The sequence below is a fragment of the Ruditapes philippinarum genome, unplaced genomic scaffold (assembly GCF_026571515.1).
Source record: "Ruditapes philippinarum isolate M1 unplaced genomic scaffold, ASM2657151v2 ctg1340_1_1_1_1, whole genome shotgun sequence".
Taxonomy (NCBI): domain Eukaryota; kingdom Metazoa; phylum Mollusca; class Bivalvia; order Venerida; family Veneridae; genus Ruditapes; species Ruditapes philippinarum.
Window position 1 is genome coordinate 41,691 of NW_026861266.1, and position 24,277 is coordinate 65,967.

At 31.7% G+C, this 24,277-nt stretch overlaps 1 protein-coding gene across 1 annotated transcript in view; it reads right to left on the reverse strand.

Annotated features, from left to right (window-relative positions):
• Window positions 1–5,389: 5,389 nt before the first annotated feature.
• Window positions 5,390–24,277, reverse strand: part of LOC132715097 (hypoxia-inducible factor 1-alpha-like) — an 84,288-nt gene continuing 65,400 nt past the window's right edge. Inside the window, exons 6-7 of the mRNA XM_060698077.1 lie at window positions 19,859–20,346; window positions 5,390–16,153 (exon numbers count right to left, since the gene is read on the reverse strand). Coding sequence (XP_060554060.1) covers window positions 14,505–16,153; window positions 19,859–20,346 — 2,137 coding nt within the window. The 3' untranslated portion in view covers window positions 5,390–14,504. The remainder of the gene's footprint in view (window positions 16,154–19,858; window positions 20,347–24,277) is intronic.

Sequence of the window (24,277 nt, forward strand, 5' to 3'; positions counted from 1 at the left end):
GAAGTGTGTCAATATGTTTCTTAAAGCAAACTTGCCCTGTAAAAACCTATTATTAATGCCATCTAAATATGTTTTTTTTTCTTCTCCTTCTTTTCAGAGATAGGTCTCCTTGATCACAGTTTCTTGAGACATGCATTTAAAGATTTTTATCGTCAATTTTGATGGTTCTACCCTGCTCCCGACCCTGCTTCCGACCCTGCACACATTTTATTTCATCCATAGTGTGATTTTCAATCAAATGGGATTAAATCTCTGTATTTGCCCGTAGGAAAAGAACCGAGTAATAACACTCGAAATGCATTGTTGAATCTGAATATTTGAATAAATACATATAAACAGTATATTATCAGCAAAATGAAATGGAATCGATTAACAGACGTGAAGATTCGACAAAAATATCGATTTTCCATACTAATGTGCTCATTCTGTTTTGCAATACAATGTACACTAAAGTTGGGCTATTTTGCAATACTCTGTACACTTAAAATCAATACTCGGTACACTTTCTTATATCTTTTTTGGCCTGTATCTTTTTGTACTTTCACACTTTTTGTCTAAAATTTGGACAGAGCATACTTGGATTATGAATTAAAAAATTGCTCGATTCATTTTTTTTTATATTGGTTATATAATAATTTTTAACGATTCTACAGTATCGCGGTCAGTATTTTCTAGTGAGCAGCGGATCGTTTAGTTGTAGTTTAATCAATTTTACAAATACCTGTAATACTTTTACGTCTTTTAGAGCTACAAAAATACCTCTAGATATATAAAACCCGTTGAGATAAATGAAATAGCCATTTGTTTGGAAAATATCGTCGCTGAACTTACCTTCGTTCCCCGTTCAAAGTCGCGAAATGGGATGAAAGTCCTCATAATATCGAGCAATATCCGGGGTACGGCATACCGCAGTGAATAAGGAATTACACATTTATAAGCTATAACTAACAGCCAATGAAAACTGAACCAAAATGACCTCGTAAATGAACTCACACATTTTTGATTATGAATGTTTAGCCTAAATTTCACCCGTGATTTCACCAGTATATTACAGATATTCTTCTAGAAATGTATAACATTGTCAAATGAAAATTTAATAAACAATGAAATTCTAAATAAAATAAGGGAGTGTTGACATAATGGTCCAGATCTCCGCCTCTCTACCGAGGAATAGTGGGCTGAAGTTCGTCCATGTTGATTGTTGAACAAAGATTCTTTGTGAATAAAATATTATTAAGTTGATTTACCCTAAAAGGAGTCCTATATTTGACAATTTATCAAACACCTGTGCAAGAGGCACGTGGAATCATTTCATAACATAATCAATGCTGTGTGCAATGGTGGGACGTACACAAGTCATTGCAATGAATTCGAAATTACAAATAATTAGGCTTAATTATAAAATAAACCTTTTTAATTTACTTAGCAGATTTTTTCAACAAAATGGCGGGCGCACATGTGTGTACATTCGGAATACTTCTATTTGATCCATACATAGATTTAGACTGCCAATAAGCAGTTAGCAGTAGGCAGTGAGCAGCAGGCTGTCCAGTTAGCAGTAGGCAGTGAGCAGTAGGCTGTCGTTTATGGAATTCCGTACCTTTCTATGGGAGTTGTTACTATCAAACATATTTTGTGACGTATCCATGTGGATATACCAAAACAATATCCAGATAAACAGTTTGTGACTGTGGCAGTTATGTAATTTAATCAATTATTTTGTTATTGAAGTGCTCTAGTCAATTTGTTTTCACTACATGTTCTTTAAGCTGGTCAGTTTTTTCATTTATTAAATTTATACTATTTTTTTTTTCTTTCAAAAATTCAATACATGTTGTTTTTTTTCCTCATAAGTTTTTACTACATGTTATCAACATGTAAAAAATAAGTGCATACACATGTATATGATTAGCAATGTTATCACTTAATTAGTAGACTTTTTTATTTACTTACATTTTATTTCAAAGTCCAAAAAGCAAATAATTTATTGTAAAAGAGCACTGATATCATAAAGAGAATGTTCCCTGAAATATATGAAAAATATATGAATATATGAAATCCTAATTTTAAATGGTAGCGTTACCTTTAACATTATTTTTGATTTTGTTTAGCAGCATTTATAACAATTGCTATTAATTAAATTAATGACAAATTAGTGCATTACTTATGAAGTCATAAAAGTATCGTGGCGTTTCAAATTTATGAAAAAGTGTTGTTTTTTTTTGGCCAAAGTCCGTCTAAAATCAGTTTGACTTCCTTTAAATTTACGAGGAAGAACTGATTTCAAGAAAAAATTCGTTGGTCATTTTAAAATCTGGGAATCTCATTGGCCATTCTAAAATAAGATATAAAGGATAGTTCTTGTCATTCTAAAATACCATTTTAAGGATAGTTCTAAAATAAATTGTACAGGAAAGGTTTTTAACTGTCTGGTTAATTTGCTCAGATTCAAGTTCTGTTTAACCATACTCCCTCCCACAAAACTTTTTACACTGCGATTAGATCTCATTACATTTTCTAAGAAAAAAGTTATTTTACATAAGAACTTATTGAGTTTTTTTTACACAAGTTATATTTGAGTTATAAATTTTGTCCAAAATAACAGACCACCAATATAGGTTATGATTCTGTAAGTTTTACTCATGCACGTGAAGATATAAAAAACTCAAAACAACTTATCAGGTATCATCAGTTTATGATGTTCCATAAGTATATAATATATTATATGATCATTGATGTCTTAAATTGTTATAATGTATATAATTTACATATATTTTTGCATATAAATCAAGTATTTAAATATATAATCTGCAAGATACCGAAACATGACATGTTCATATAGGAACACATACATCTTAAAGCGTTCTATTTTTCAAGAAGAAATGATCATGTTATTGTCATGCAAGCATTGCTAACATTTATATATGTATGGAAAACTTAGAAATAACATACGCATGTTAACCAGTTTTACTTCGGCGAGTATCTCTTTTTCCCTCTGATCGGACAAGAGCGATCTGTGATCACACATGTGTCGCTAGCTTAAGGTCTTCAGCGTACCCGTTTATATACTATGACATGACGTGAACGTGACGTATTTTTAATGCCGCATCAGATGAAAAACAAAAATGTTAAAGAGCGGCTTATAAAGTTTTGGAAGCCAGAATTAATGTGTCGCCTGATGGTTAAAAGTGACATTATGCTCATTATTTTGCTGTCAAGTTGAGTTCAATTAGTAATATATTTCAAAAGATTTACTATTATAATCTTGATTGACCAATCTTTGATATTGAAATATCTTTATGATACAATATAAAAAACTATTTAAATAATAAAAAGACTGCCCCACTCTTATAAGAATTGTACGTTACTGATACTTTCGGAGTGATATTTATAGAAATTTCCATTGGTAACGTGCAATAGTAATTATTTTTTTATAACAGCATATAAAATTGAACAGAGTTATGGCAAAATGTCAAGTTCTTTTTTTTTCTGTTCATTGACCATTTACACCAAGATGGGCATAATGTAATGTTGTCTTGTCGTCCTGTCTCTAGCGGAAGCGCGCCAAACGGCGCTTTGTCGTGCGGCGTGTTGTCGCCCTGTCCCTGGCTTATAAGCCAATCTTTCGATTTGAAACGAGCATCAATGTGACATCGTGACAACACGCCGCACGACAACATCGACAGAAAGATAAGACGAAAGTCCTACAATGCGCCGTTTGGCCCTAGCGCCAACACGACGCACAAAAAGCGTTCCAAATCAGTCACTATGTAAATCCACTAAATGAGAAGCGCCGCTGTGGCTACAATTCAAGCATTAATTCATCAACTAAGGACTTTATGTTCCCTAAAAACTATATGTATAATTAAATCTAAATGGTATAGCATTCTTCAATTGCCGAGTTTAAAAAAACTATATTATAAGACAACATTATATCTTTGTTGACACATGCAATAGCTGGAAGTAGCGAAAGATTGTACACCTCTAAAAGAGCTATCTGTTGTTTACCACGATTGTGTGTAAATGGTCGTCTAACATTTTTTTCTAAAGTAAAGGGTCACTGAGGTCAAGGTCAATGTAACTGAATACATACATATTTGCTCATACAGCATTGATTTCTTTCATGCTTAATATGGTCATGCCTAGGAGGTCCTCTTGCTGTGGGTTTAGTTAGGGGTCATTTGGGTCAAAGTCACCAATGCCCAAAATGGATTTTTACTCTTTTATAGGTGTAGCTTTCATCTATTGACAGATGTCTTTTATATTTGGTAGGAACATGAATTGAGAAGTCTTCTACCTTTGGATGAAGTTATGGGTCAGTTGGGTCAAGGTCAATTCTGCTCATAAGCCTTTATTTATTTGGCAGGAAGATAACTTGTATAGTCTTCTTCCTTTGAATTGGATAAGGGGTCAGTGGGTCAAGGGTGACAATAATAGATCCCTACTTATTTGCTTGTATAGCCTTTATTTACTGATTGATGTTTTTCATATTTAGTAGGAAGATAACTGTTGTAGTCTTTTTCCTTTGGATTGGGTTAGAGGTCACGGCTAAGGGTACCAAAAATAGATTTCTACACATTTGCATACATAGCCTTTTTACCTATTGATGGTATTTTTCATATTTGGAAGGGGCATGCCCTGGGTGGCTCAGTGTTGGAGTCACAAAGTCAAGGATCTGTGCTAACAATAGAATTTATACACTTTTTTCAAATACAGCCTTTCTTGTGTTCTTATTTATCAAGGTTCTCATATTTAAAAGGAATATACCTTAGTTGGTCCTTTGAGTGGACTTGCATTTATACATATTTGATAAATTTTCGTTGGTAAGTTGAATATTTATAACTTCATCAAATAGCAATGACATGCCACCTTATATTTAGGTTAAGACTTGATAAAAATCTGGACGTGGGCTGGGGGAATTTGTGTTTACCAAACATGTTCTTGTTAAAGTGTAGTTTCATTTTCAAGTCATACTAATGCATTAAACTGGAACTATTTACATGTATACTACTTTTGTAGAATTTTTTGTTTGTTTGTTTCATTTTACGCCTTTTTCCAACAGTATTTCAGTCATATAGGTGGGTAGTTTCTTAACCATCGTTCCTGGAGAGTTACACCAGTACTAGACTACCTTCCTTGGCGCTAAACTACCAAAGCATCTCCCGGGATCAAACTCACGTCAGAGAGGTAACTGGATTAGAAGTCATCGACTTTAACCCCTCAACCATGGAGGCGGTTACTTTTGAAGAAGGTCACCTCAAATTGACCATCTGGTAAAAAACAAGATGTTGCTTAAAGAAAGTGAATGCAGAGCCAGAGGACAAGACAGCATACATCCATCTGTATAGGTGATAATAATTATGGGATAAAAACTGAACAACACTGAAAATACAAACATAGACTTTAATTAAGTTCTTGTATCACAATCAAACAATATCTAAACAATAATATCAAGATGTTTATATTCTATAATCAATAATAAAACAAAAACACACCGTATTTTTTAAATTCCTCTAACAGCAATCAAAATTATTATCATTGATGTATAATGCTATTGTATAATGATTTAACAATGTATAATACAGTATTTACAACTAATACAAGAAATAATGTATAACAAGTAATTCTGAGAATTTGTATCTCACAATCAGTTAGTAAAGGACATTAGGTGAGAGTGTTCATTTATTTTATATGGTAAAAATACCTGTAAAGAATAATTATGATCTCTTTTTTTCCACATAAAACTCATTCAGTAAAGATAGAGAGTCATTTGAAAACATATTTATTTGGATTAAGATATAAGCTTATCTAATGGTGGCAAATATTGAAAATATTCAGCAAACTAAATTATTTTAAAAGGAGCATTAATAAACAACACAAAAAAAACTTAAAAGTTTATGTTTCTTTGCATTGGCAATATTATAATTCTGCTTATAATCTTGACCTCAACATCCATTGTTTCTCAAAAATAGTTTAACAAGAAAGATTAAAGGTGCATAATTTGAACTTAATGTAAGTTAGAATTATGACACTTCAGAGTGAAAAACATTTCATTATGCTGAAACAAAGACTAATTTTCTGATATATGAATCAAGTAACAGTCATATAGTTTATTGTATATAGCATGTTAGTATTACAGGTCATATCTCCACTGTTTGTATAGGGATGTAATTTATATCATAATTTTACAAATTTTATTTGAATAATCCCAAACTTTTCTTAGATATACCATCTAAAACAGGACCTTATGACACAATGTAAGACTAACTTTAAAACTTACATTATTTCCTTTAAAAGATCATCAATTTAAGTGTAAAGTTTAAACATATTTCATGTCAATAATTTCTTAGATTGCCTGCTTTTGTTTTAATTAATTGAAAGAGTTCACAGCTATAAATGTGTCTTTATGAATCTAAGGTACACATTTTTCACCATAATAATGTCAAAATTAGTGTTGAGTTTTGTATAAAGTCCCGACAGTTTCATTGATATATAAAATCCCCAATGGACAAATAGGTTAAACAACAAATTTCTGAGCATAAATAACAATTAATTAATCACTGACAATTTCTTCCCATTGTTTATTACATATTTAAAACAGTAGAAGTAGGATCTACATCAACAAAAATGTACAAGAAATTTCGTAAAAATTTACTTTAAAATAAATTTACTACATTATTTATATTTAAAACAGTATCTAGCACCCCTTTCAAACAGTTTTATCAAATAAATCTGATAAAATCACAGCACTAAAATAACTTACTAAACAAAACAAATGAAAATGTTCAACTTGGAATGTGCCTCACTTTTTATAAAACTCTTTAAATTAAATCAAAATTCTTGTGAGCATTATCTGTAATATACAGAATAAAAACAAAATTTAAAACTGACCACAAAAAGTGTTTCTCGGTATTATAAACAAGAACTTAGAGAATATTTCCACCAATAAATCTTTAGAAATGATTGTAAGTTTTCATTATAAAATATAAATGTTTTCACAGTGAAGTTCATTTACATGTCTTATTAAATAAAAGTGAAGAGTGAGTCAACTTACAAACAAAAATAAATTACATGTCAATAAAACTTCTAACACACGGTTACAAAATATGAAAGAAAAACCTTAAAGGGATCAGCACATCACTGGCTTGTTGGTTTAAATATAATAGATTTTTACTGTAAAAAATTTGCTTTAAGGCTGTAGCTTATAATAAATATATATATATATCAATATTTTGTAGAAGACATAATATTTATCTAATCTGACTTATTACACTTTATTATATTTGCATTTTTTTCCCAGTGATAACAAACGTTCCCAACATTTTGTGATCACTAACAATACCAATTTTAAGTAACATGATTAGATTTAATTTGAAAGGCCTATCTGTATCCCAAAATTTCTTCAATTACTTGTCAATATAATGGTGTAATTTTTTAAAACAAGATAGCATTATATTACTCCACTGAGATCTATAGAATTTTCAAAATATTTTCACAACCAGAAAGTACAAGTCATTCAGATTTGAAAATTGATGCTCAAAACTCTTAAAGTAGGTCACTTGGTTCACTTTGTGACCATTGCATGTTAAAGTTCAAATAACTTGACTGTATTAGAGGTCTTCCATTTAAAAATTCAAATATAGGTCAAGTGTCAAGGTCAAATTCAAGATTATCCAATGTAAAAGGTTATATTCTATATGTGATCAAGCTTAGAAAATGCTAACTTACATTGAATATTGAAATTTTGAGCTTCTGCAAGAATAATAATATCTGTCATATGTTGCGGTTCGGATCGGAATATCCGTCCCGAGGTGACCCGCCCATTTTTCAACTTCATTCATAACGGTAAAATGACGTCATCCAAAGCGTGCCATTGTACAGCACGCGACTCATCTGGCACCCCCCATGCCAGATGAAATTTCCGGCATAAAACTTACAGAAATGCCAGTCTGCTATGCAAGAAATAACCTTCAGGCATGGTTGTTTTTGACCCAAGGTAGTTATTTATATTACTTTTGTTGAGAACTACTAGCTAGGTAATGGAAAGTCATCTTCCTATACAAGTGTAACAAAAGTTTTCCTAGACTGGACACAAATTTGACCTGGGTCATAATTTATATCCTTTTTAGCTCAAGGTGAGCTTTTAGGATTGTTTAATGTCCTTTGTCTGTCGTCCATTCATATCGAGGTCATTAACACTCTTAAGTGGCCTCAATTGTCACCCGACTTGATCAGGATGTTGTTTGCACTAGTTTGAATATGGGTCCTTCCAGATTCTAATAGTTTTCCTGATCAATTGATGTTGAAATCCCTTAACAAAATGATGAATTAATCTAAATTTGAAGCATGGCAAGGATCTCACAAATTATACACAGAACACCCATTAATCTCCAGTTGAAAGTTCCAGCAGTGCTGACTAAGAATTGTAGATAATGTATAATTTGTTGTCTTATATTTGACAGCCTCTAAGCCTTATGATCTCTGATAGTAAGATTGTTCAAGTTTTTTAACAATGATGACTCTATCAATGGGGCTGTTATTGTCATCAGGGTCATAATTTCAAAATAAACTTTGTACCGGATTACTCAATTATGATACATGTATTATTAATAATACCAAGTATCAAAACTAACAGTATGCCTTGCACAAAAGGAAAATATGTTGTTTTTCACCAATATACCTTTTTTGGCATCTATATCTTAGCCATTAAGGTACATACAAAAACAAAAATTAAACTGCTGTCAAACAGACAAAGCAAAATGTGTCTTTTTTTTAGTTGTATTTTACCCCTTTGCAAGAATGCAATCCTTTAATGCATGATGGGATCAGTCCTTTTTTATACAAAGGGTCCTGACTGCCTTAGATCACTGAACTGAAATCCATTAAGTTGTCCACAAGGCAATTCTACATTCCAAATATCTAACCTCTAGGCAAAAGGGAAATGATATATTACTTTACTTTAGAATCACATGATTATACTTCATATAAAACCTCTAAGCTCTGGGTATTCTGAGGAGAGGGACATTTTTAAATGTTAGTTTCCTATAAAAGGTCCATGTAACATTATAGTGATCATAGAGTGGCCCAGATGCATGATTTATATTACTTCTGTAAAGGTCTTCTGGGCAATGATAATTCTGCAAGAGTGCTGATACAAATGTAGTTAACAACAGTATTTCAAGTTTAAAGTGTATACCTGTGATTTTTTTGGAGAAAATGACAATAATTTGTAAAAAAGGGAGATAATTCAACAAAAAAAAAAATAACAGTTATCTGTCAGGATGGGGCCAATAAGACATGATTGGAACACAACTAATTGAGATCCACCAGAAAATGCTACACACCAAATATGTAAGCTGAAAGTTAATGGGAGAACAAATGTTTTAAAGATATGTAAAACTATAAATTCATGTGACCCTGAGGCAAAGCAAATTTTGACTAACTGCTAGTTATGCTACACACCAAATATCTATGCTTTAGGTTTCCAGTTAAGGGAGAGAAAATTTTTTGCCACATAAAAATTATGTTACGTTAGGGTAATGACTTTAACAAATTTGTTAATGGTTCATTTTACAATGATACACGCTGAATATCAAAGCTCCAACGTCTTGTACTAATGGAAACGTTTTAAATTATCATTACAATGGATAAAATTTCATGAGCACCATGTGTTCAGGTGGTTATCAAATTTGTACTGCTCATAAAAGTAAAATATTTTAATCACTGACATAAATGTACATTAATGTGTGGTTATGTCAAATTACAACAAAATTATGACTAGGGAGGTAAGAGTAGCAATTTTCTACATCATACTTCCTGACCTGAAGAAAACTATCCATGCAATATCCTGAGGAACATTATTTTAAAGTTTTAAAATAATATTTTAACTTATGATCCAAATTTCAATATTACACCTTTTTCTTCTTTCAAACAGGGCCTAAATTGAACATTGACAGTTTTGAATTTTTTTTTCCACATTCCACTTGGAGCCCAATTTACTTTAAAAGAACAAGGCTATTCACATAAGCTTTACATTTTCCTAAAAAAAAATATTCATCTCTCAAACTATAAAGTTGTTTTATTTCCTGCCATTATTTCATATACTCCAATCTGAGAAATGGAGCAAAGAACTAACTGAGCAGCAGTTTAGGACAATTAAAAAATTTGACTGTTAAAATGTTTATAATAACCCAATTACTCGTATGATGCAAGAATATATTTTTTCCTAAACAAATTCTAGCTTTAATTTAGATTCTTACAATAATAAGAAGTGTGGCTGACAACAAGTCCAAGTTTTATTAACATTGATCATTTAAGGGTAATAACAGAGGTGTAAACAAAAGGGTTCAGTCTTTATTATGTCAATGTATTAGTTATAAGTTGCTTTATTACGTCAATGTTTTAGTTATAAGTTTCTTTATAATGTCAATGTAATAGTTATAAGTTGCTTTATTACATCAATGTATTAGTTATAAGTTGCTTTATTACATCAATGTATTAGTTATAAGTTTCTTTATAATGTCAATGTAATAGTTATAAGTTGCTTTATTACATCAATGTATTAGTTATAAGTTTCTTTATTATGTCAATGTATTACTTATAAGTTGCTTTATTACGTCAATGTATTAGTTATAAGTTTCTTTATTATGTCAATGTATTGGTTATATGTTGCTTTATTATGTCAATGTATTAGTTATAAGTTGCTTTATTATGTCAATGTATTACTTATAAGTTGCTTTATTACGTCAATGTATTAGTTATAAGTTTCTTTATTATGTCAATGTATTAGTTATATGTTGCTTTATTATGTCAATGTATTAGTTATAAGTTGCCTTATTATGTCAATGTTATAGTTATAAGTTGGAGTTATCTTATATCAAGGATCTAAACAAGAGGGTTCAATCTTTATTATGTCAATGTATAAGTTATGAGTCAACTACTACTTATTTTTTTAATCTGAGAAGCTCCAGGCAAACATAATATGGAATCTTAGCATTTAACTGTTTTCAGTATATCTATTACATAGCCAATAGTCTTCTATATTTCTCTAGGAAATAATCAGATTATTGCAGTAAATAGATATCACTCATATCACTTTATGTTGACTTTATGTCGTAAAAAGGTCTATAACATTTGTCCCTTCAACTTAATAAAGTAACTTTTACCTTTAACTTATACCCGACTTGACTGATTTATCTTTCCTTCGGCCATTAACTTAAACTATTAACCAGTGAAACCATGTCCTTAATTGAACAATATAATCAATATTTAAAATCAACAACAAATACAAAAATCATGTCAAATGAGTCGTATTCACAATAAATATAACATTTATTTCTTAATCATGACAACAAATTTAAGAGAGTACAAAAAGGTCACATAATGTTATTCAGTAAACAAAGTATGATTATCTAAAACTCTCTATACTTTATAAAGCTTAATTAAAAGAAAATGTGTACAAATCAGAAACATTACAACTTCCTAACTTGTTTAAAAATTTAAGTAGCTGTCTCAAAAATTGATCATTTACAGGTAGGAATAAAATACATTGAAATATAAAAAATAAATAATATTGCTACAATGATGCTCATCTACATCAGTAAAATAACATATAACAATACAGAACAAAATGTATCCAGTAAAAGTGCACAAGCTAAAACACTTTTTTATACTTTAAAACTAAAAACTTCCTAAAAAAATCGCTCTTCACATCATTGTAAACAAGAAAACGTGTTTCAGTAATTTACTATAAGTTACTATACTAGAACATACAGACACATGATATTTATCAGTTATGCAGAGCTATCTCTTATATTTCAAGAAAACAAAAAACTATTCTTTATTTTCTCTATAAATAAGACATTATTACACTATATCATATATACACCATCTGAGCATGTAAAAACAATCCTATTTTCTCTTAAAGTAATAATTGGTTGATATGACTTTTCCTCAAGTTTCCACTATCTTCTGCTGGATAGTTTCCAAAATGGCAACATTCCATAGCCCTATAGAGATTTGAACATACAGCTTTCAGGGGCACATAATTAGAAGACTACAGAAGATTTCATATACACCTATCCTTCCAAAGTTTTTATCATAGATAAGCTAGTTTGTTTTTTTTTTAAATTTCAAAATTCAGAGAAGACAGCATGCTTGACTAATTAAATATTGTTCGCAGTAAAGGATTGTAAAACTATGAAAAAAAAATTAATTATGTATAAATATATTTCTGTATCAGTATCATAAAAGCACTCAAATGTTCTAATTTTTTGCGTCACATAATATGCATGCGACAATGTCAATAAAAGTTAAACAGACATACAGACATTTCTATGCTCTAATGGAAAAGACAACAATTTGAAATCTGAAGACAACCCTACAGTAACAAAATGATAAGAACAAGTAGTATATTAAGTTTTTGAAGTAAAAATTATAAGTTCAAAGAAATAGCTCTTGAAATAAAGATGCTAGAGTTATGAACCTTGTCATACATGATGTGAGTAATGACAAAGAACAATCATCTTAAGTCATGAGTAGACACTATTGAAAATAACAAAGCATATTACAGTAAAAAATAACATTTTTAAGTTCAAGGGGAGATAATTCTCGAAAAATTGCTTCTAGAGTAATGCACCTTGTCGTATGAGATGTGATTAGTGATAAGAATCATATATTTGAAGTTGATACCTAAAGCAATAAAGAAGTGAAAAATATTTTACTGCACAAAAACTTTAATCTAAAATCTGGAAGCTGATGTTGACACTGGACGAGTCACACAGCTCTCCATATACTTTTGTATAGTCAAGCTATGCATGCTTTTACCTGACATAAATATATGCTACATTATACAACACATCTAAATAAACACATTCATATCACAAATAAGCTAACAAATTTCACAATCAACAAACACAATAGGAATTCTCTGGAACATTTTAAGCAACATGATGGAACATTTTAAGCAACATGACTTCTAAATTACATTTGTTTAAATGATCTGCTATTTAGTATATTCAACACACTTATGTAAGTAATCAATATTCAATTTACTGTCTGATTCCATCCTGTGATTTGTTTGGAAATTTTGATAAACAGATTGGGACCATCAACCGTTAAAAGATATATTATGATTCCTTAAAAAAAAAAACACTGCAATACAATATGTGACAGTTACAAGAAAGAAAGTATATCAATCCATATGCACGTTATTGTGGCCTTAAATATAAGAACATATGATATTTCTACTAACCATTTGACCTTACTAGGAGAAAACTGGTATTTTTACAATTCAATGACATGATGCTCATTACAATAAATACATTTGTCTGAATTGACACAAGTTAACGAATTATTCTAACATAACTCATGATTTTGTCACTTTACACAAAGAAGAAAATAACCAGTGTAAAACTGCCAATAACCACTGGCTGTTCTTTACATTTATTTACTCCTTCTAACAAAGGCACCATGATAAATAATATAGTACCTATTATTCTGTCCTTACATATAATTCTAAATAACATCTCGTATAAACTTAAAGCAGCAGGTTTTGAATTTCATCTTTATCAATATCAGTTATCATATATGACCTTTCATGAGTCTTGTAATGACATCATCAAGTATGCCACTTGTTTACAAAAGGTGCCAGAATGACATCATATAAACTAACATGGATGATAATGAAGATTGATTTATTTAGCACCGATGTAAACACTATACATGTACATTCAAGTCTGATACACAAGTTGAAATTTTTAATACAATTATTACAAATAAACATATTTATGACATTGAATTTTTTCTTATACTTTTGTTTCTTTTTTACTTTAGCTACAGAAGGGTGCTGAATAGAACTGCCAGAAATGAAAATCGCCAACGAAAAAAATAGTATTAGTGATCTCCGCTACTTTGTCTTGTTAATGGTCTGAGCAGTATTTATTGGCTCACTGTTCGTCATTTTTAATTTGAAAAAATTAACTATTTAGGCCTGCAGCATTCATAGTTAATTCCTACGCATCAAAACTCCAAACTGGTGTTAATAGCCGATTAAAATTTACCTCTAAACACTTGTGAACATATAGATATAGGCAATATGTGTCAATATGAAAAGAAAATATTTGTAACATTTTTTGTACTTTTGTGATCATTTACTGATATTAATAGTTTTTGTTAACAGAACTGAAATTTGAGGAATGTGGCTTTCTGAAATATCTTTACATACAAAAATAGTTCATATTCTACAGTTGTTCCAGGGAATTAGGAAAATTGATATCATCATCAATAAAATACTTTCCTAACATACATGTGAATGAGCAATAATTAAACAAAATGAACAAACAAATGAACTGAAGTCCAACTAAAATGAATGATACAGAAATACTCAACAAATTTTCTTATCCATGTATATGTATTTTAGTTGGGCTCACATGACCTTGAATTAAACACTGACTGTACAAACAAGAACAATTTTCTGTAACTATGATATGTTTTGTAAAATCCTCTCATTTCTTAATATCAAACCGACTACGTTCCATTTTCATGTACATGTCATTAGTTAGCTCCCCTGTCAGAAGTTGCTGAAGGAAAGGTTTTTCAGAGTTCATAATACAGACATTTTGGACTCTGTTTAAAGTCATGTCCCGAGAAGTCAATTTTTTGTTCCTTAAATGACGTTCCAACTCTGACATGCAATGTTCTGAAGTTTGAGTCTGTGAATGACACGTATTCTGTCCACTGGAAAGTTTATTACATCCTCCGCGATTCTCCGGTAATTTATGAAACCTTTGTCTATTTTGGCCATTTAATCGACTCATTGACTGATGATAAACGTGATCATGTCCAGAACTAACTTCACAGTAACTTCCCATTGATGCACCACTTGACCTAGAATTCAAATTATGCTGTTGTGTGGAGTTACATTTTGTGCTATTACCAAATGAGTAACACTGTGTCTTACACTGAGAATTTGGAATATTGCTACATACTTGAGAACCAGTGAAAGAGTTGAACCCAGTACTTTCAGTACTTACATTAGCCATCATGCTCTGATTTTCCAGAGAACTCACAAAGTCCTTAGTAAAGTCACTTTCTGAAGTGTCCATGAAAGAATCATTCTGTAAACCCCCTTCACCTTGTAAATCTGCTATCAAAGCTTGTGCTTGGGCATCAGTAAAGTCATTCACAAGGTACTGAAGGGCGTATTCTGGAATCTCGTCAAAATCCAATGCTTCATTATCATTATTATCCATTTGGCCATTAGCACAATCTGAAATTGATCCGTCACCATTACACCTATTGATATTGTTTTTGCAAGTCGGAATTTGATTATTTTGAGTTTGAGCACTTGTATTCCCTTGTTTTGCAACAGGGCCATTTCCTTCCTTAGCAAAAGATGACAGATTTTCCTCCTTTTTATTACGCATTTGTATAAATCCACCAAGTGGCTGACTGGGAATTGATTCTTTTGGCATAGTAAGAAAACTCCGTAACAATGGCTTATCAGTCCTTTTTTCCAACTGCTTCTTCTGCTGAAATGGAACTGCACTCCTTGTTTTAGTAACTGGTTTCACCTGGTGAAATTTAGTTTCTACTGGATTCATTACGCTTGTTGCTATGGAGGATGGTGTTTTACTTGTCAAACTTTCAATAGAAGAATAAACAAGAGCCATATTCACATCCAAATTGTCTGTTGTGGTCTGGTTTAATGACTGAAGAATTTCATCCAGAACAGGATTAGAGAATTCTGTATTTGAATCAGGGAGAACATCCATTGGCTGTTCTCTCTGCAGCATATCACCAGCCTGATTAAATGATACTGCCTGACCATATCCAACACCTAACGAACAGTTTTGTCCATGAATCAAACCATTTCTATTATTTATATCAGGGGTATATCCTGGATCACTCCCATTATTGTAACTACATACGGGGGACACCATTTGTGGGCTGAAATAGCTCCCGTTATAGGGGCTGCTCGCACTTTCATAGCCAGCATCATCACTATGGCTACTGGAACAGCTAGCACCCATTGTCTGATCAACCATTCCATTAATGTAATGTTCATTAGAGCGATGTACACACAGCGAACTTTGGTATGCACCTGATGAACCATCAGGGCTGCAAGCTTGCACAGAGTCTGCGACTTGAGGATCTGAAACAACAAATATATGTAATTATAGACATGTATTTCATTTATATATGATATATGATAAATTCAAAACTAAATAAAGGGAGATTATTAAGCAAAAATGGCAAACAGAGTTATTTGCCTTTTGGAAATAGATTCCAAATTTGATTGTGAACAAGAATTCCAACTTAAAAGTGAATATTTTTGACAGTTTTTGTGAGACTTACCTTAAAAAAAAAAGAGGTGGCATAACTTTGTTACATATAACAGTAAGATAATCAGCCTGTCACATTTTGATATTGAACAAGTTTGAACTCTCTGTATACCTTAACCTATTACAGGTACATGAACCTTGACCTTTTTTCCCTCATATTGGGTAAGGCATTTAGAACTTGTCTGACAAGATGCATCCACATACAAAATTTCAATAATTGAAGTTAATGAGCATAAACAAAAACTTCACCATAAAGGTAAACCAATGCTGATGCTAATGTGTGGGTGGGTTATAAGTGTTAACAAGCCTTTTGTCAAATTTGGGCTGTGTGACCTAGTTTTTGACCCAAGATAATCCATACTAGATCTTGAGCTAGAAGTAATCTCAATAACATTTCTGAACAATTTTCAGGATATTTGAACTCAGGAGTGTTAACAAAGTTTTTTCCATATTAAGGCTCTTTGACCTAGTTTTGTCCTCAGTTGACCCATATTTAAACTTAACCTAGAAATCATCTAAACTACCTTTCTAACCAATATCCAGGACAGTTTTGCTGAAAATGTTATTTCTAAAGTTTAAACAAAGTTTTTCCACATTTGGGCTGTGTGACTTAGTATTTGACCCCAGGTGACCGATAATCTAATGTATTCTAGATACATCTAAACAACTTTTCTGACCAATTTCAAAGATATTTGGACCAAAGCAATAGCCTCTAGAATGTTTACAAGGTTTTCCCATGTTTGAGCCAGCTCAGGTGAGTTCAATATGGATATTAATTATGACCCTTGTCAAATATGTCTCCTGATCAGGATAACTTACTTATATATAAGCAAAATCTATGAACCTTCACCCACCCAATTTTGACACTTGAGGCAAAATTTGAACGACTTTGGTAGAGGATGTATAGATGATATCATATACCAAATATACCAAAGCTTTGGGCCTTGTACTTTCAAATAAGATTTGAATTTCAAGATTTGCATTTTTGAAACTAGACCAGATTCAGTTGAACAACATTGAAAGGGGGCCCCCTGAGAATCATTCCATTGCAGTTATTAGTTTAAGAGGAGATGTTGTTTAAAGAAATTGTTCATGACGCACAATGCGGGGCAACTGATAGAGGGGGACCACAAAGACTTACCATGAGCATGTTGTGCTTAGCGAGCTATAAACAAAAGGTGGTGGTGATGGCAGAAACTGAACAAAACAGCCACAATGCCAAAAGGATCTGTCAAAAAATGCCCATGACGACACTTTATTGTGTGTCCAAAACATCATATCATGTATGTAAGGTTACAAATCACTTATACCAAAGGTCTGAACCCCTAACATGAACTCTACTGAGCCAAATAAGCCTGCAGTTACAATGGATATTGACATGACACATATAGATCAGGGTCTGTATGCATCAACAGTTTACCCATACTGTATTCTTTAAGTAAACAGATCTTCACATAAGTTAGCTAAGTTACATTAGCCAGAAAATGTACATTTCTATAAAGTTTCAATACAATCTGCAGATGGTTTTTAGCATATTAATTATACAAAATTATCTCCTTTATAAATACAGGCTTTCACCAGAACAGGAAAACATACAATGTATATGATATGTATTTTCTAAAAAAAAGTTACTTCCAAATCGGACCAAATTACTTACTGCATTAATTTTTGCCTTTAATTTGACAAAATCTCCCTAAATTTAGCTTAAGAAATTTTAATTACAGAAACAAGCACAACAACAAACAAGAACAACAATATTTTAAGCTATTAATCCAAAATTTTAACTATTAATCCAATATACTAAATGATATAATAAAAATTTATCCAATTTAAGAAATATTTCATAACTTTAAAATCTCTTTAAAATAAAAATGTCCAGGAAAACACTAAAAATAAATCCAAAGTGGAACTGAATAAAAAATACTAATACATCTAGGTGTAAATTGGTATCCATTTCCATTGCAATAACCGTAGTAGTAGTTATATCGTTGTTGCCACATGTCACAATGCAAACTAAACCATGTTTGTTCGTTTTATAAATGTCTTACTCATTTTATATATATGTAGCCAGAATTTTATTTTTCACAATAGATTCAGTAACCATGGTGGTCTGAAGTAGCTTAAAATAGTGTCATACTTTTTATACAGAAAAGTGGAACCAAGTTTAAAATCAATATACAACTGATGCTGTCACAGAATTTTCATTCATAACCAAGAAATGTTCCAGCCAATCAGAATTGAGAATAACAAAAGGTATGGCAATAAAACTGCTTTACCGCTTACCATGTAATAATATAAAATAATTGTGATAATAGCTGGTGTAATATAATACAACAAAACATTTCTCTTCTTATTGAATTAAAAACAATTCATGATCATCATGGCAATTCGTTGTCTTTGTCTCATTCAATCATTTCAAGCAATATAGCCTTTATTTTGGTCAGGTGTGCTTTTTCTGAATTGTTTTATAGGATGAAAGCTCATTCTGAACAATCTGAAACTGTTTGCCAGTTAGAAAAAAAAAATTCGAAATATTTTGCTCCTAAGGAGCATTCTTGTTTCAAACTTTACCATCCAATTGTACACTGACTGTGTTTTTTTTAAAGACGTTCAGATTATATTATCTCCCCTTCTAATGATAATTTTCTGCAAAGATAGTATATCATCTCTGATCTCTTTCCTGGAAACTTCATTATCTTCCCTTCTCATATGTTCCTGGGAGAGCACATAATCTGTAATATTCCTATATGTTCCCCTTAGTGAACATGGCCTGTTCTATTATAAAATGTTTCCCTGTGAGAACATGATCACTCTTATTCTTGTTATGTTCCCCTTAAAAGTACTTCATCTTTAATTTCCTCATATGTCCCCTTTACATGTTATCTCTTTACCTAAACATATGTTCAACAGGTACAGTACATTATCTCCTCTTTATATGAAAGAATATTATCTCCCCTTTCTATAAGATATTCCATAGGCACAACATTTCCTCAAATTCCAAAATATGTTCCCCACACCCCCACACACAGAATGATATTTGTCCTTCTAATGAGACTACATTATCTCCCTTTCTTATAATCTGTTCCAATTAGACTTTCTTATAATCTGTTCCCTTTAGACTTTCTTATAATGTGTTCCCTTTAGACTACATTATATCCCTTTCTGATAATCTGTTCCCATTAGACTTTCTTATAATGTGTTCCCATTAAAATACATTATTAGCCTTTCTTATAATCTGTTCCCATTGGACTTTCTTATAATGTGTTCCTATTAGACTACATTATCTCCCTTTATGATAATCTGTTCCCATTAGACCACATTATCTGTGCTTCTTATGGTTACTTTCCCTTTAACTACATTATCTCCCCTTCTTATGATATCTTCCCCTGTGACTACATTATCTCCCTTTATAATGGTATGAGAACTTCATACTTTCAATCATCAAGTCTCACTGCTTTCTGCTTGGAAAAAAAGGTTTACAACTACATAGATTACAACATACAAACTTTTATTACCTGAAATTGTACTATCAATATTGTCCTCTATTGGATCTGTGGACTGAGCCATGTGTACATCAGGAATATGTGCCATTACTGGTTGTGAGATCTGGGTAGTCATGTCACACTGACTGTTTGCTACTCTTGCTAGTGGTAAACTTGATACATCTGTACTAGTCACGTCTTGAGGTGGAACAACTCCATCGCTACTTTGTTGAAAACCAGTCATTGTCACCATTGAATTCCACTGTGACCCAGATGTAACTGAACTATTTGTCATCTGCTGAGCTGCAGCTGGTTGTCCATCAAGTTCGCCATTAAGACATGCAGTTTTTTCTAGATTTTCCTCTTCAAGCTCAACAATTTTTGCACCAGAAGTTGGACACTGTGTTATAATATCTTGAGGATGATGTTGATTATCAGGTAGCATTAGAACAGTGTTGTCTGTGTGCCTGTTGGCATTCTGATGCTCTTCTAACATCAAATATTTCTCTCCTTCCTCCTCACTGAAACAGACACCAGAATATCACTTTATTACACTTTCAAAATATACCTCAAGATTTTATTAACCAAAGCATTGCATAGGTGGCGCAGGATACCCCAAATGCAGATTTGTTCGAGGGATCAAAATTTATCAATTCGGGAGTAATGAAACATTTGACAGAACCACATTTTACCCATATTATTGGTATAATAAGTAATAGAAAGAGCATCCAAACACGAGGCTATCTGTTTTGTACGACGGGGCGTAGCCCCCCAGTATTAATCAGAATGCTGAGTGTTTGGATGTTCTTTCTCTTTTGTATCATAGTCAAACATAAAAATACATTCCCTGTTGTCACAATATGAAACCCCTGAAAACAGTAACCAATGAACGAGCATCTGAATAAGATATTTCTATTCCCTTCCCTTTCTCTGCCGCCACAATTAGTAAACCCCAGCAAAGATGAGCCAATCAATGGGCATGCTCTGGAGTGCGGGTAACTAATACCTGCACGCCAGTTAACGCACTGCATGTAAGTATACATTTTAACTCTTGACGCATTTTCAACAGAAAGGTCCCCAAACTATGACACAAGTCACAAAATACTATCATAAAACTAATTTTTATTTTGTTTGTTGCGGGCAAGGCAATCTGGGCTAGGCTTACTCTTACCAAACAACTGCATATCAACTTAGCTACTGTACTGAACTCTGCTTACTGATAGGATGGATATCACAATGTATTGGTGTGACATTATTTCTAACATTTTATGTCTCAGTTTTTTCAAGATGTACTTTCCATGTAAACTTAATTGATAATGATTTGTGTAGATATTAATGTATCTTACCTATTTATTATACAAATTAATGTAAAACAGAAATTTTTGCCAGTCTTGCTATCAAACAAATGCAAAACCTAAGGACATGAACTGCCATTTTAATGAACTAATTTATATTAAGTTCACAATATTTTCCAACATTCACTTTCAATTTAAAACAAGGCAAACTAGAGCATCATAGGTGATAAAAGAGATATTTACATTAATTAATGTGCTGAAAGAAACATAAAATAACAGACAAAGTCCACTTGACTCTGCACTTTGATATTTTTGTTAATACAGGTCCCCATGACCTTTGACTTTTTGAGTGACAGGTTGAATTAATCAAGGTGCATCCATATGTATAAGCTTAGTAGGTATTAAAGTTTATGGTGGAGCAAAAATAAACAAGAACTGTCGGAGGACAGTAATGCTTGACTATTAAAAAAAGTTGTCACAAGGGTGTTTCATTGAGTATAATATTATAATGCTTACCTATATGAATACATAAAATTGTTCGAAAAGGTACAAAGGCTAAATATTACGATGTTTTATCAAGTTAATCACTGCTTTATTATTATAAACGCATAAAACTGTTCCAAAAGAGGCACAAACCCTTCAGTAGTTATAGGGATACCAGCTTACAAGCAAAAACTTTACCTAGAATTTCTAAGCCGATAAAGGGGCATAATTATGCAAAAAAACAAATCAGAGTTATGGGACTTGTGCCAATAATGTTAGATAATCACAGAGAACAAGTGTGTTATGGAGATACTTGCTTACACGCAAAACTTAACCACAGGGAGGCCAACAAATGGGTGACTGCATTAGCTCGATTATTCTGCAAATAGTCGAGCTAAAAATTGAAAAATGGAGACAGACATCAATCATTTTCAGCAGCACAGCAAGACATAATCTATTACACACAAAAACATGGTAAAAGGTGGTGGGCGGATCAGGCTTCATAACATACCTATACTATATCTAAACTGTTCCAAGTATTAAGCAATTCAGATCTGCTTTATTTTGTCTAATGGTTACTTCCTATTTTACAGTGCTGCCGACATGTAAATTAGTCACATATGAAATTTATTCATCAATCCAGCAAGTAATGAGTGTAATGATTGATAAACAATACTGTCAGAAAACCAACATCAACTGCCACACTAATGGTATGCTTGACTATTCTTAGTTTTTGTTAAATCTACAAGAAGCACACAGGAATTCTTTGAGTTGGGGTTTGGGAGAGATGAGGGTGTAATCAATAAATAATATATATTAGTAACGTCTTTGGTTGTGGACCAAGATTTTTCAGTTCAGTTTTTTTTACTTTATCATAAATAGTTCAGATTTAGATCATTTATAGATTGAATGACAAAACAAAAGTTGTTTTTTTTCTGGATAGATCTAGGAAACAAAACAATTTTACTCAAATTACACTTAAACTCTATGTAAAACATCTAACTGCCATGCCCCAAATTCTTTGTAATTGTTGTTTTTTTACATATAAATATATAAATATTTCAACTTCTCTTTTTTTAGCTTCTCTTTTTTTGCACAAAAATAACCTGCAAAAGACCAAACCCAAATGTTTTTTCTTCTCATTTTATCAATTAAACCTATAGATCTATTCATCTTAAACAATTATACCAGTCTGTCTCATTTGTTTTCAGATTATAAAAATAATAATGCATAGCATTATAATTTCCCCATTATTAACAATAATTAGCAGAATACTTGTTAACTACGATGATGATGATAATATTTCACTTTTATCAAAATTACTATCTTACAACCTTCCTTCAATTCATGTTATTTGTGAATGAAATTGGAGATGAAAAAGAAATTCAATTCATAAATATGGACTGGAGTCACATGTTTGGTACAGATGTATCATTTATTGTTTCTAAAAATACTTCATTAAATACAAGTTTCCAATAAACCATGATAGCCCTACCTGTTATTGCTTCCATTGACTGTCACCGTTTTTAGAGTTTTACACATGTTTCAAATAATAACAAGATTCTTAGACATCAACCACAATATTCGAGAAAGTAGACAAGGCCCACACACTATCATATTATTCCTGATATAAACAACACAAGATCAAATTCCATATATTAAATGATGTCATTTTCCTAAACCAAGCCACAGAAAAGAGCACTTTAACAGCACCAGAACCGTTCAACACTTTGCCACTATATGACTATCACTGTTTAAGCTTTTCCAATAGTGAAATGCTTGGGAATAGTATGGTATAAGGTTAATTTTAATACGACAAACAGCTGAAAATAGGTAAGTATCTCAGCTGGTAGGGAGGTATTCATATCACAGGAAAACAGTAAATAACTGTACGGAACTTAAGACATACTCAAGTTTAGCTAATGTCAACAACAATAGTGTCTGTATATACCAACATGTCTACCATTGTCATAATTAATCATAAGCTAAAACTAAACTACCAACAGGACATACTTGTAAATAACTTTCTTTTTGGAAAGCCTTCCTCTGGGGTTACACATAGTTCACTAATGCTGTTTTTTTTCTCCTATATAAAAGTATGACCAAAAGCTTAACATCAACTTTCTAATGCAGAATTATATGTGTTGAAAGACATTTTTTTGTGGTATATAAATTTTACTTTTCAAAAATGCCTTTTTTGCAATTATTAACAAAATAGTGTCAATAAAGAAAATTATTTCTTTCAAAATAAATGAATTTCAATTTGCTTTTAATATTGATATTGTATATAAATATCATGAAACAGCTTTGTGCACAGTTTTGTTGAATAAGTCATCCGATCCCAATTCAATAAAATATAGTCACAACTATAAGATTAACCAAACTCCAGCCATGAATATTAAGTGCTCTAAAACCTAAACAAATGATGTATTCTCAAGGCTTTTGCATAGACAAAACATAACACTTTTTTCAGTAAGTTAAGTTTTACATAGATAGAGTTTGGAATAGTTCATTTGAAGGGTTTTCAATATTGCAATACAAATATTGGGCTCCCAGCATCACATAGAGCGCACTCAGACTACCTGGCTCTATACTGGTAACAAAGACTAATCACTTTTGGTTCATGCAGGTTGTGGGTTCAAGTCACAATGAATAAATATCTTGTTTTTTCTTG